A 15,445-nucleotide genomic window follows, 5' to 3' on the forward strand; every position below is an offset into this window, starting at 1 on the left:
CATAGGAACGTACGCACAAGGAATACATAAAAAACTACGATTGTTTTATTATGCCTCAGGAACAGTTTCCATATCAGTTTTGGTTTGTTGCAATTGTTTTTATGCTGCAACGTAGCTTGTACGAACTACTGTCGTGCATTTATTCAAACGAAATGGTAACAATGATGCCGCTTACTACAGAAGCAAGAAATACGTGCGGCTAGTTTTTCCTTTGCACCCGATTTCATACATGGCCTCTTTGTTACAAATGCAGTGAACATGTTGAAATATCCGCGAGTTATGACTGCACCCACACATTTCCGTTTACCATCTCACTCGGTGAGAAATAACTAAAAAAAAAAAAAACACCGCACACACGCAACATTACTTCAAAAGAAACGCCACACACCAACGGCATTCTAACAACTACTTCAGAATGAAATTGAGAGTACATCTGAGGGAAACAACCCCTCGATGCACCGAAAACAAGACGGGCGACAGACAGTTGAAACAAACATTAAGCCACAAGGTGAACACACACTAAGAAAGCATGACGCTGAGGCACGTGTTCTTTCTTTCTTTTTTTTTTTTTTTTTTTTGATGTCTCGAGTTCAACTTGGAAAAGCAGGCCAGAGGTTGATGAACAGTTCCCTAAATCACACTGGACCCAGTTTTTGCACAGCACCTTGATGCGCCACTTGCAGCACAATTTTCAGGCTTTGGACATGCACAGCAGAATAGCAGTGCACCTCCTGGCACCATGCCCACTGCTGCTGCTGCTGCTGCTGCAGGCTTTGAAGACAGCCACCTAGCTACACATCTGTAGTTCAACAATCAGTAGACTATTTCTTCCGTGCTTCTCTTCTTTCTGGACAGCTTCAGGTAGAGGTAATCACCTGCCTTGTCAATAACACTCAGGGCCTGAAAAAAGAAACAAAATGCAGCACTTAGAGCATTTTCCACTACCAATGCCAGTCACTTCATAAACACGTGAACTGCTCACTACCCAACCATGCTCCAAAATTATATGCATGTGCGCACACCACATGATCTTTCAGATGTATAGTTCCTCCAACACATAATCTTCCTTCTGTGATTGTGACGTCACTTGGAGCTCGCTGCCATATAGAGTAGACCTTTTGATAAGGTCCCAATACAGCTAATCGCGCAGAAAAAGAACTCCGCCTTAGCAGCACAGCTTGTCTACAAGGTGAAAATTACATGCAGTGTGCCATGTCTTGTGCGTGGTTAACTCCCTACCAACACATCCTACGTTACCACTGTCCCTGGGGACGAGAAATAACTGCACACAGCAGTAGTATGGCCATCGCGTGGAAGCACATTCAAGAATTGCGAGTCCGTCTGCTTGAAGAAGCCGGTGCTACAAAATGTTCTTGTCTAAATAAGCCTTTCTCATGAGTGCCAAGAGTGCCCGCACAATAATGTGTGCAAGGCACACGCTGGAGGCCTTGGAATATCAGCAAGCACAGCAAGAGATGATATGCATATGTGCATATGCATGCTTGAACATGCCTTGTTACATTATTCACTGGCCTACACTCGTACTGATAGTTATCCTCATTCACTGCCAGAGCAAACCTTACTTCTACAGATGCGACAAACACATTCCCCCCCCCCCAAGAAAAAGAACAGTGCTAGTTAAAGGAACACAGGAAGAAGAACACCACAGGCTAAATTTACAGACAGGCAAAAGAAGGAGCAACGCCACACATCGCTGACTAGCAAGTGAAATCTTTATTTGAGGCACAGAAAATATATAGGGTGTCCCAAGTAACATTTGCCAAGCTGTTCAATGGAAGAAAAGACTTAGGAAACATGGTGCAAGGCACAATTTTAAGACCTAAGGTGTTGAGTTGTCATATCTCTCACAATTTGGACCGTAGGTCTTATAATTGTATCTTGCCCCATGTTTTCTTAACCTTTCTCTCTTTATTGGACAGCTTGGCTAACATTAGCTGGGACACACAGTATATATGAACGGAAAACACAAGGAAGGCAGGAGATGGAAATTCAAGACAATGAGCAAAATGAGAACAAGGTAAAAGCAGAAGCAAACATTTCGGCAAGTGGACTTGCATGTTTCAAGGCCTTGGAGAAGAAAGTTCACTTGTCGAAATTATGGCACTTTTACCTTCTCGTTTTGCTCATCGGTACATGTGAAAGACAGATGTAGAGATAGAGCTGAAAAATGAGCATCTAAAGATGTGACGTAGATATTGCTGCCACCTCAGATGTATAGCCAGCTGCACAGGTTCCACAAAAAAAATTTTGAATTTCGGAACAGTTGGTGCCTGAGGCCTGTGGAACTGTACAACACCATGTTGGCCTACTGATACAGGCTCGAAATCCTAATACCAGGCAGCAGGCACATTCCGCCTTTCTTTGTATCCCGCTTACGTCAAAATTTCTGATGCCAATAGTATGAGACTGCGTTGTCTAGCAACTAGGCAGATGTATTTATGATGCTCTGCAACACTTGCAGGGCCCCCTTAAAGTTCAAATTAATTGTGGACAAGCACAAGAAATGTCAGTTTCATTACAGATCTTGTATACATGTGTCAAGGTGCACGATGTTCTCCCCTATAATGCATGGTGTGCCGAAGTTGCACTCATCCACACTAGAGTATTTATTTCCTCAAACAATGACCTCACATTTTATTGCACCGGCTTAAAATCTTCACTTTTGGGTTTCATTTGCAGTCATACCTCGCTATAACAAGGTGGAATATAATGATACAAGTGAAATTCCCCGTGAAATTCCTGTAGAGGTTCATATATATAAAACCTTCTTTTAGCAAAGTTATACTGTCCTGCCAATGGATATAACGAACTGGACTATCTCTGAAATCGGAAAATACCCACCCCTTCCACACCGAATATACCGCTTTCCGCAGGGTTCGGCCTGCATTCGGTGCAGAAGCCCACAACTCCCACGTCGCCTCGTTGAATGCGCTGTCGAGCAACACTGGTCTTTGTCTCATTGCGGGGCCGTGCAGTCTGGCGCAACTAAGCATGGGCTCTGAGATTGAACCGGTGCAATTTTGGAAGACACGTCCAGCCGCACCAACATGCACTAGCCTGTGCTATGTGCTACACCGAAAAATAGAAGTGTGATGGCGATGGTGAGCCGCTGCTTTGCATGTCGTGGTGCGAAACACCAATGCATCAACTTCTCTCTTCCACTGCGGCGTGCCATACAGACTGGCGCAGCTAGACGTGGCCTGCGAGATCATGTGGGTACCGGTACAATCTCAAGGGCCACGAATCGGCCAAGCCAAACCAGCATGGCGAGGCTCGTTGGTCTCCTCATTCACAGAGCGGAGCAGCCATGTGAAAGCGGCCGATCAACTTGCCGTAGTTGGCGTGTTGTGTTGTGTGCCACGTGCTACTTGACCACGACGAACTTTGTTCTTGTCGCGGCGTGCAAGCTATTTTCCTTGAGCGTTCTGCCAGTTTCACGATGCTACAGACGAGCCAAGTGGAAAGCGGAAATGGAAGACCATCACATTGGGACAGAAGGCGGCTATGAAGAGGCAGTTGCATTGGGTGCTAGGCAATTATTTGCTACACATGCTGAAGATTCTTTTGCCGTTTTATCAAAATTTCATTGCATATATGGCCATGTAGCGGTTCTGTCAGTAGCAAAGTCGTCTTCTTCGGGACATGTTTTTGTGCATCCAATTGAGCAAGTATATTGCACTAAAGGGAAATAATGGGTAAAACGAAGTAATGGATATAAAAAGGAAAGTTTGGCTCCCCCTTCAACCTCGTCATAACAAATTTTTATTGTATTCAATCAACGTATTTGTCATTCCACAGAGATTAGCACATGTAATGAGTCTATGTACACACTTGTTGCTTCTACACACCTGAATAAACAATTTTAGCAAATGCTGCAGTTTTTTTTTTAGTTTTCAGTCATGGTGCAAAGGAAAGAAATCATTACTTATAGAGCACACCTACATGGTAAGACCCAAGTGCTTGCGCTTGCCAGCAGTCCCTGCAGTAACGAACTCAGAAGCTCAACAGTTGAGCAGGTTTGTAGGCATACAATTTAGCCCATCATATATATTACATGGCCCAAGGCAACTAACTTTTGAACCTCTTGCTCAATTCCACTGCAAATAAGGCAGCTTATTTATGACAATGCCATAAAGTTCTGCATAATATATCACTGCTTTAGCTTTGGACAGAAAAGCTTAATATTAAAAAGCACTGCGACTGTTACAGGGTATTATACACTACGATTACCCAGTGTTCAAAAATTGCGTGGTGATTTGGCTTTCTTGCAAGTTATATTTCCTTAGAAGCGCCCAGGCTGCGCAAATGTGGAGGTATTTCTATATTCCCAAGTTTATTATTTAAAAACACATATATACATAGATGATCACTACATTTGCACTTACATCTTAAAATGTAAAAAAAAAAAAATTTCAGTATGAAGAAAAGCAAAATAGGGCTTCACAGTAGCATTTTGCATAAAATTTAACTGCAGAAAACTTTCTAAAGCCAAGTTTATCCAGCCCAATGTTGGAGCAACTTGATCATATCGTACACTGATATTTATAAAATGTAAATTCAGAAAAATTACTAGAAATTCAGGAGTGTGCTTTTCTTTATTTGCACCTCATATGTCACTCTTATCACACCCAAGTAATGTATATGGGGCCTTCTCCTTGCATCCTGTGGTGTTTCCTTACAATGGCTCCAAGTTTCCACTAATTTTGGGCAACTATTTAGCTCTCTTCGTCTGGTCTCGCCCTGGACTCCTTGAAGCTCTTTTCGAAATGGTATGCCACATGCGTATGCCACAGATGTAGTGTCCAACTTTCGAACACCCTTTCAATCCTTTTCAGTCCAGCACCGAGTTCTGTTACTGACACTGCTGCTGCTGTTTCGAGTCTTCAGTGACAAGAACTTGGTCTTGGGGCACCTTTTCCACCACAGGTGCTTACACCAGTGCAACTACTTCCATATCAAAGTTACTAGAGATAACTCTGGTGCCGCAATCATTCGGCTACCATTGTAATGATGACTAGTACATGGATTTGTCTGATCTTTGTGTTTGCGGCTTCAGACATTCTCACGACTTAGTTTACTGCACTCTATCTGCCTTTATCAGTATAGATTTCTAAGCAATCCTGTACTTCTAAACACAGAAGGCAGTAATATCGTGTGCACATGCAGAATTATTTTGTCTATAACGCAATATTCTGTCGAAAATGAAAAGCTTGCAAGTCAAAAAGTCGTTTGAAGCCAGAAGGACGAAGCTTAGGCAAATCCTAGCACTAACCATCATATCCATGCTGGCTGAACCACCGTGCTTGCAGCTCCCATAGAAACTGGCACCACGGTTCCCGCTGGTAGTTCTTGTAGGAAGCTCTATGGATTACTCTGTTACATCCATCAGTTTGTTACAACCTGTTTCATTATATAATGAGATTTGATTGTACATGGTGAGTAGGCTCTTCACGACTTTCTGCCTGCCCTTTTAGTCATTTGCAGCTACGACATCGCAGCCAACTTCACCACTTTGAGTTGGCCGTGAGAGCAGCCTCACCTGGTCCAACATTTCCTTTGTGTGAGAAGCTGACATGCAAAAGCGAGCTCGTGCTTCCAGAAGTGGTGTCGCAGGGAAGCCAACTCCAACTGTGGCAACACCCCTCTTCATGAGGTAACGCACAAGGCCACTGTGAAGAAAAAAAGAAAAACAGCAGGGAAGGGAACAAAAGCGTAAAGAAAAGCAAATCTCACAATATATAAATTCACAAATGCATGAAAGCCTGCACTGTTTATGTGCACTGTGCTACAAAACCAACATGTGCACTGTAAACATCGCAATCGGTACAAGATATTCAAGACGACGGGACTAACATATGTAGTGAGTAGCCTAACATGACCCCAACTATCAGATATGTTAATCACAATTTTGCTGCCTAACCATACTGATCATAAAAACAACAAATCGCACAGAAATGGCACACATAGAAAATTATAGCTAGAGTTGATCACCAAAGTTGGCTCCAAAATGGATGTGATAGGGGCCCTGACCAAACTCAACACCTTCTGGATCCCAGCATTCAAAAACATTTCATTCTACTCTGTGCACTTTCCTTGTTGCCTATTGCAAAGGAAATATGTATCTAATTGCACAGAGCCACTGTTTAATTCCATTGTGGCTTCAACAATGAAACACCACATTATTCAGTCTAAGCGTGCTATCAGGAGCCAACCAACAAGCTCTGCACAGTGATTAATAACAGTTATATAACAAAGAATGCCGCTGAACCAACATTTCGACAAGGAGACTTATCATCATCAGGGCAACTCTCCTTTACTTTGACAAGTTCCCTCTTCAAAATGTTGGCCTTAGAGACATTCCTCGTTCTAGTACTTCTTTTTATTTATTCTCTTGCCTACAGCACCCAATGGTAGGCATTAGAGTAGGAAGTGGAGGAGATCATACAATAAATACAGATGGTTGGTAACATAAAACGAAATGCAACTAATACATTAATGTGTCCAAGATACATCATAAAAATAAAAGAGACAGAACAATGGAATGAAGATACAAGATACAAAAAACAATAATTATTACATTCATCAATAACTTATCTCTTGTTTTGAAGCTATGCACAGTGCACCTCTCAACTATAGGTTAGTTACACACACAAGCCGAGAAGAAAGCTTGCTGTGTCTGTGTTCTGGAAATTCCTGCGAGGTGCTAGACAAGCGGCCCAGGCGGAAGAGACTCACGCAATCTTAGAAGGCAGGTATAGCATGAGCGGAACGACGGGTGAGTCCTCGTTGCCATAGATGATGAAGCCCATCTGTTGCAGACGGCGCCTGAAGTAGTGTGTGTTGCGTGCCAGCCGCTCAATGCGCCGCTGTCCCTCGCCATCCCCCGTTTCACCCATTATGACGCGGCAGGTGGAGATGATCTGCTGGGCCACCGGAGCCGTCATGCTGGCTGCATAGCAAAAGCTGTGCGACTGCGCCCGAAGGTGATCTATGACCGCCTGAAACAACATATACACATTTCAGCCAACACAGGAGCTCCCATTTTGCTCAATTTATTATCTTCTGTGGCTCTGATAACTACATAGTTATTTATATTTTATGAGCTGCCAAAGGATAGTACTGTTGCTTTCTTTGATTTCACTATAAGAGCTTGATGGCTCAAGTTAAAGAAAAGAAGTTCATCTCACAAAGGTAAAAAGCTATAAAAGGGTGTCATCGGGGGGAAACTCTCGCTGGCGTCCCGACCTCAAATCTGATCAACCTCCTAACGAATACCTGCCGCAACCTGTGAGTGACTTCGTTGCCCAACTATCACGTGCTGCGAGGCAAGTCTGTTCATTACTTATAACAGAGTGTGCTTTCCCTCTGCAAGTGTTGCTTACTGCTCGCGGCAATAAACATCGTTAGAGTTGACAGCGCTGGCTGCCTTATTCACCCTAACCCAACGTAGCTGCGATGACACGCTCTATGGGTTGGGGAGTACTGCGGAAGGACTGTGTGTGGCTAGATCCGGAGCTTGCCTTCAGCCCAAGCCTCACACAGAGTGTACCCCCACGCACGGCACTTTGCAATGTGGTAAAAGTGTTAAACATTATTTGAAATATTGGGCTGTACGCACCAAAACTACAATCAGATTATCAGGCATGCCTTAGAGGCAGAACCTGCGATCTCGAGCAACGCCATAGCTGCAAAGCTACCGCGGCGGGTACAGAAGTGTTGATTTGACGTGCGGCCACTTCCACAGTGTCGCCTAGACGCTACGGTGCTTTAATACGGCTTTACGTCTGCACGCCGGCGTCACTTGTCCACTTAACAAATTTTCACTGCGTTTATTTTTCAGGAATACTAGCAGATACGTGCCGGGCCATACCTCAAACTAAAGTTTATCCAGTTTGTCTGCAACCGCTGTCCCATCTAGTAGTAGTGATTGCTTGCCTTCTTAGGTCTCCCTTTCCCTTTCCTGCTTTCCCCTCATGTATGGTAGGTGCAAGGGTAGAGTGGCAAGGCTGTTATCAGAGAGCTTTAGCATGTCCTGCACTCATGTGAGCCAGATAAGCAAAGGCGCCAACGTGAACAGCCTGCACAGTGCAGCTACCTGGTGGCACAGAACTCAGCCAGACAAACACAGCTAATATTGCAGTAACCAAGTGTATTTTACTTTGCTGCTAGTGTAAATTTTTGTCAGCAACACCATTATGCTGCTGCAGAAAATTCACGTTGTCTCTGCTTTGATCCTGTCCTTCGCGCTGTTTTTATTCCCTTCGTTATGAACCAACCAACCCAATTCAGCACACACCTCCTTTCTACCACACTGTCTACCTCCCCTCTGGACTGTTGCACGGTAGTATAAGGATAGGCGCTGCAGTTTCTGCAATGCTATTGCGGGAAGTCCCGGATAATTACAGCCATCTGGAGGCTATTGTGGCGGGAACCAGGGAGCTCCAGAGGGCATTGTGGCACACGCAATGGAAAGGCACAAACAAGTTTCTCGCGTTGCCTTTCCTCTCTGCCACGCTCCTGCCGCGTATGTGCATGCTGTGAACCACCCCCCAATGCGGCGTGCAAGACAGCAACAGCGGCAGTGGTAAAGTCGAAAGAAGCAGGAAAGAAAGCTTTGCTTTAAAATTAAGGACAAGATTTCATTTTCTGAATTTTGCAATGTAATATGGCACGTCACTGTGACATCATGGATTTCAATGTATCTACTTGCACTTGGGCAGTTGCAACAGAGCAGAAGTTCTTGAAACTTGCTAAGTCACTGGCTCTTTACAAATGCAATCTGGTTTGTCACTACCAAAAAAAAAATTTTGTGGGCCCGAGATCCACGACATCACGGCACACTAGTACAAAAACTTGAAGGCGGCGGCACCACCTGTCTTTCATTTTTCCACCTATTTTTGCTTATCAAGCCTCCTCTCAAAGCAAGAATGACCTTTTTAGTTAACTTGCTAACCTTTTAGCATAACTTGCTAATCTGCGGCTTAACTTCCTTTTTTAAGTGTCTCCTTGGGACACCTTACAGTTCATAACACTGCCTTGCAACTTACCTTTGACCCAGCAATGTAGCCTCCTGCAGCACCGAAGCTTTTCGTGAAGGTACCCATGAGAAGATCAATATCCCGCGGGTCGAGACCGAAGTAGTCGACCACCCCACGCCCCTTTGGTCCCAAGGCACCCACACTGTGTGCCTCATCTAGGTACACATACGCTCGGTACTTCTTCTTCAGGGCTACAATCTCAGGCAACATCACTATGGAGCCTTCCATGCTGCAATGAAATGAGGGTAACATCACGAGGGCGAACATGGTCAGTGTACTACTCACGATTATGCAAACTCTGATTGTTTGATCCTGCAAGAACAGAAAGCCGAGCGAGTTTGTATGACATTCATAGCTGACTAAGCAGCACAAAGGGTGAAACACTAGGCAAGAAAATAGACAACATACCTTCCAGCCTGTGAACATTTATACTCATAAGCCTAATATCAGTTTGACTGATGTTCCGGTCAGCAAACGTTCAGATTGTTCCATGTGATTGTGGTGTGGTCTATAGCATTGTGTTTTTCGTGTGTTTGCAATGGAAAGGCAGGTCGTTGTTTGAACACATGGATTGCATTATCACAAGTAGCATTTAGTTATCCCTCAGGAACATGGTACAAATCTGAGAAATTAAAGAAGAAACTTATAACCTATCATTCTGTCCAAGTGCTTCTTCAGGTTAGAGTTCTGTTAGTAAGCCGTTTAATTTTTTTCCGTATCTTTTCACGGCAAGAATAGCAGCAGGGCACCGTAGGTGTTAGTCCTAGCTTGAAACGCACCCTAGCATCACTTCTGTCCTCATCACACTTGTGCCACTCTGCATTGTGATATCTTTCCAGGATGACAGGTGGATGGCCAAATGCACTTAAATGTTTGATTTCGCAGAATCATGTGCCTGATTCCCAGAACTAGACAGTGAGCGTAAATATTTGATATTTAAAAATTAATCCGTATCGTATTCATGACCCTTTACTGTACCAGCATAACAATGACTGCAAACTGTAAATACCATATAGACCTGTGTAAAGGCCGCACTTCTTTTTTTTTAACAATTTTGGCGAGGTGCAGCCCTTAGACGGGACCCAACCTTTTGGTCAAAATGGTGCCGGTGCAGTTGCTGACTACTGCACACCCCGGATCCCCGAATGTACCGTCGCATCAGAGGTCAACGCACAGCTCTCGCCATCCAGCAGGATCAAGTGAAAGCGCGCAGCGCACGAAAATTCGCCGATGTGCGTGTGTTGCATCAAAGCACTGAACGCGATTGCTTCGCTGACAGAATTTCTTTTTCTCCAAATTTTGAGTTGCCAAGCTGGGGGTGCAGACTTTACACGGGTATGGCCCTTATATGGGTGCAGCACTTAAACGAGTCTATACAGTAATGAACAAGCACACATCTTACCCGTATAGAAAATGCAATATGAGGTTAATGAACAGTCACATACTCAATGTGCTGTAGCTCGCACAGCTCCAAGCCTGACCCCGACTCACCACAAATGTTTTGTGCAAATAAAGGTAAGAGACCCAATTCTACTCATTGTGCATTGTTCACATGTCAATTAATTCCTAAAGTACAGCCTGAAACAGTGAGGCCACGATGGTGCCAATATGAAGTGAAGCCAGTTCTAGAAGGACCATCAAATTAATTCCTAAAGTACAGCCTGAAACAGTGAGGCCACGATGGTGCCAATGTGAAGTGAAGCCAGTTCTAGAAGGACCATCAAATCTTCCACGTGAGAGAAACAGCTTATCACAAAAAAATAGTACAACCTAACGTTAAAAAAAAATGCAAGCAATCCTATGCCTGCCAACATGAGGAGTCCACACTGCCTTATGTGGTGAAATGTGTTACTTTAACCCTTTCAGTGTCACAGATGCACCGATAGGTTTCAGTGTGTCTGTCCCGCCATATTCCTTTTGTCAAATAGCAATGTGACGACCACACCAAGAGAGCAATTGCAGTTATCCAGTTCATTTTTTTTTTTTTTGCACAAACAAAAGTAAACCATAGTGTTTGCTTTATAATATCTGAGAAAAAAAAAATGACGCTGGGGGTGCATCACCTCCAAAAAAACATGACACAGAAAAGTTATTAGAGCTGAATTACTAAATTACCCTTCTAAAATACCAAAAGTCTCTCATACTGTGTTAAGAGGCGTGGCAAGAAAGAAAAGATGCAGGAACAGCAGACAGATCACAATGCCAAATCGATGCTGCTGCACCAGCTTGCCATGAGATCGTTGATTTTATGCCTTCTGCTTGGGCTTAGTTAATTCTTTACTGATGAAGATGGACTACATCGTAATTCAAAATAGCCAAAGACAGAACTTAGCAAGTTTCAATAACTGCTGCACATCACAATGGCCCAAATTCAAGGAAATATCCTCAAGTCCATGACATTACAGTGGCACACCGTTGCTGCGACTTTAGTGCAAAATTAAACAGATGGAAGTTTGGCCTTCAGTTTTCTGATGTATTAATCAACCTGTTACAGTGAACGTCCCGATATTCCGGACACCCTAGGGGCTGCGAAAACGTCTGAAAAATATGGCAGCCCGGAAAAATGAATGCATGCCTGTTACTGCCTCCAAGGGTTAAAATCACAACAGCCATGTCCAAAATAGCTATGAAGGCCTGCCAGTACACTTATTAGGCGTATCGATGCTCGTTATGTGCCAGGAGATGGCAAATGCACGAATGTGCAAATAAGGACTACACAATGTGTCCTGCGACAGTGGCCCATTTCCAATCTGTGTGCTTCACCGCAATACATCATGTATGCTTCACCGCGTAACAACGCTATATTGTGGCGAAGCTGACCCTTAGAAATCTACATAATGCAGCGCTTGATCCTTGCCATGCTCTCAGCGCTTCGAAGCCATCGTCGAGGATCACGATATCGACGCTGTCAACGACGGTGAATTCTTTTAATGAAAATCACTGCACCAAACAGCAGGAAGCTTGGTAGCAAACATTGAAAAGCTAGGCCTAGCACTGCCGCGATGGTCGCTACACCTGCCAGCGGATTGGTGTGCAAAAGCGCTGGTCCGAGGCTGCGATATAACAAAAATGGCGGCGGTGATGGCTTGGATTAAGGTCATTTCTGATTTGCGGTCACAGCAAAAAGTTTGGAAAATCGAATGGTGAAGGATTTCAGCATCCCAAATTTCAGACTTTCCTACACATTGGCTCTATGGGGTATGTGGCGACGCTATGAAGGTGTCCGAATTGTATTGGTCATTGAATGTACTACAAAAATAAAATAAGAGTTCTGAAAGAATACTTTATCAGTCTAACCTGATTTAGTGTTTCTCTTTAGCGTCCTTTAAACTCTGTTAACTAACTGCTGCATCAGCTAAGAGAGCAGCTTAGCAGCAGTAAGTGCAATTCACTTCACGTACCTGTACACACCCTCCACAATGATGATGATCTTCTTCCACGGCCTGTGTGTTCGTGGCTGACCTTCAACTATCGCATCCCGCAATTTCCGTTCAAGATCTTTCATGTCTGCATTGAAGAAGTCCGAGACACTAATAAGGTTCTATGTTAAGCCTTCTGGCATGTACAGACACGAATTCTACACCGAGTTCTGAGCCATCTGCACAATGAGCATCCAGGAATTCAACCCTCACTAAATTGCATGTACACAGCTCCAAGCGAGCTCAGAAGTAGCTACAATACACTGAGATTTTCTACAAACTTTTGTAGGCGTACAAACCGGGGTGCTGAATTGAAGCAAACCTGAACTGAAAAACCATGCTGAGCCATTATTTTCCACTTCTGGAATGGAACCTAAAGCAAATATGTCGGCTGTAAAAAAAAACATAACTGTCTAGTTTTGTCAGCATCATTGCATTGCTTTGAAGCATGACAGTTAAGCATGTACCCATGTTTCAACCATCAAATTGAAGCACCAAAGTTATAGCGTGGGAAATGGACAGCTAATAACCACAAAGGTGCAAGCTTACACCCCAATGTGCTGCACAGTTAACAAAACAATGTGTTGGCATTTGTCCTCCAATAAGCATCATTAAGCCACTACAGGAACACCTATTCTGCCTCTATATGTTTAGTGCGCGTCTTGGTGAGGGATACACAAAACAGTCTCACACCTTGCATGACTAAATTGTATATGCACCACACGACAATGCCATGTGCAACTAGGGTTGCCAACCATCACAAGTTTTGAGCAAATACCCTTAGCCTCAACTAGAGCTAGTTGGGACAGCCGAAATGCCCCAACTTTTTCTTCATTTCCTACTCAATAACAATCAATAAACCAAATATCTTGTTTGTAATGCCTGACAGATCACTTTACATTCCTTTCTTTTGTCTTCCTCCTTTGCATTGTCACGAACATTTGTGCATTTTTATTTGTTCTGGTTCTAGTTATGTTGCAGGCCTTAATCGTTCCCAGCTCCTCTACCTATGCTGGTACCAGTGTTAGCCAGGTAACTCTGCACCTTGTTGTAAATCGCGACATGGTAGGAAAACAACAAATAGAAATATTTGTGAAACATTGTTGCATGTACAGACTGGCAGCTCTTGGCCCTGAAAGGGTCAATCATCGCCAGCAGCTACTCTCTTATCTCCAGACTTTGACCACTCAAGAGTTGGTGACCCTGTGTGCAACGACTTCCACCACACAGTGGCTGAGAAACGTACTGTTATGCTTGAACACACGGATGGTGGCACCGGACAAACGGCAGCCCAAAATAAGCGAGGCGTGGTTGAGCTCGTCACTAAGCAGCAGGCAGCCCTTCTGAGCCAAGCCAGGAATGTTGGTCGAGTTGGTGGCAAAGCCCATGCCCACTGTCAGGCATGCTTCCACACCCAGGAATCGTGCCATCAGTTCTTCCAGCTCCTGGTGAATGGCCAGGGTGCCTGCAGTGCCGAAAAATGTTATCATCAGCACAAGTGCACACCAGATCCACAGTGCGTCACTGCTTTTTTTTTTTTCGGTGAACACTTACGGAAGACCAGGGTGAGGTTACTGTGTCGAAGAAACAGACAAACACTCACTGTTAATCACTGCTCACCTAAACTGCAATGGGCATAAAGTTATGAAGCCACTGGTATAAATACCTTCAAGACAGCTAACAATGTTGTGTCATCAATTCTTTACACTTATTGCAATGTCATTTACAATCTGTTGTGTGCTGAAGTTAAGCATGAAAAACAAGTCACTCAAAGGCGCCGATGTGTCTTGTGCTATAGTCATGTGAAATTGAAAGTATATCCGAAAGTGATGGTTCATGAATACGGCACACTTTGTTGGTCACTTATGGAGTAAGTTCACTTATTTTTTAGCAAACCCCCATTCATTTCTGGAACTCCCGATTATTCGGACATTTTGGCAGTCCTTGCTGAGTCCGAATTATCGGCCAGCGACTGTATTCACTGGAAAGACAAAGACACTAAACTTTAACTTTTTACTTTTTATCACATTGTAATGTGCATGCCGATTTCAGCTACATTCTACCGCTAATGATAATAATAATGACAGAAACAACTTCACTCTACAGTTTGCACATATTAATGTAGGGGTGTATGAATATCAAAATTTTTGAATATAAATACTTAGCTTCGAATATCGAAATGAATATGGAATAATGATATGTACATGCATTTATTAGCAAGTTGGGCTAATTTGTTATGTGGGAACCTTGCATTTGCATTGTTAATGTTAAAAACTACACAAGTAAGCCGCATATCATATTGACCGCAAATAAAGACAGGGACAGCGGAAGAGAACACATAAACAACACAGGCGGCAAACTTTCAACGGGTTTATTCACAGCCTAGTTGGTGTTTACTGCAGTAAGCCGTTATACTAAAACATAGTGTATTTGGCTCATGTTAACTTGGAAAATTTAGTAATTCCCACTAGCTGTCCTCGCAGCCTGTGCCTTATTATGCCGTATCAAATGCTTGTAAACTCTGAAGCATTTGACCCTGAGCAAGACGTCACTCATCGCACTTGCTATCAAGCAATACACTCAAAATTGAGGGTGGCGGTGCAAAAAAAAAAGTACACCCTCACTTACTGCAAGCCTGTGCCCCTTGCTACTGAGGCTCGCTTTCCCGCAAAGTTGCGATGTTTAGTGGCTAAGTGTGTTTTAGAGGAAAAATTAAGCTAGCAGCACGAAATCATCACAACATTCGGCACAAAATCGCCCCAATATTCTTAGATTAGATAGAAACAAATGCTAAGAACCGTGTCTGCTCCCGCAATATATATTCAATTTGATTCAAATATTTGTATCCAACTGAATATTCGACAATTTTCAGATATATATTTTTCAAATCGAATACAAATATTAAAAACATAATATTTTATGATATTCGAAGTTTTTGAATATTCGCACACACCTAGAGTTATGTTT

At 43.4% G+C, this 15,445-nt stretch overlaps 1 protein-coding gene across 1 annotated transcript in view; it reads right to left on the bottom strand.

Moving 5' to 3' along the window:
- Nucleotides 1-23: 23 nt before the first annotated feature.
- Nucleotides 24-15,445, bottom strand: part of lace (serine palmitoyltransferase long chain base subunit) — a 28,059-nt gene continuing 12,637 nt past the window's right edge. Inside the window, exons 5-10 of the mRNA XM_050180638.3 lie at nucleotides 13,725-13,943; nucleotides 12,461-12,566; nucleotides 9,069-9,288; nucleotides 6,757-7,019; nucleotides 5,561-5,690; nucleotides 24-900 (exon numbers count right to left, since the gene is read on the bottom strand). Coding sequence (XP_050036595.1) covers nucleotides 814-900; nucleotides 5,561-5,690; nucleotides 6,757-7,019; nucleotides 9,069-9,288; nucleotides 12,461-12,566; nucleotides 13,725-13,943 — 1,025 coding nt within the window. The 3' untranslated portion in view covers nucleotides 24-813. The remainder of the gene's footprint in view (nucleotides 901-5,560; nucleotides 5,691-6,756; nucleotides 7,020-9,068; nucleotides 9,289-12,460; nucleotides 12,567-13,724; nucleotides 13,944-15,445) is intronic.

Source organism: Dermacentor andersoni, chromosome 7 (genome assembly GCF_023375885.2).
Source record: "Dermacentor andersoni chromosome 7, qqDerAnde1_hic_scaffold, whole genome shotgun sequence".
NCBI lineage: Eukaryota > Metazoa > Arthropoda > Arachnida > Ixodida > Ixodidae > Dermacentor > Dermacentor andersoni.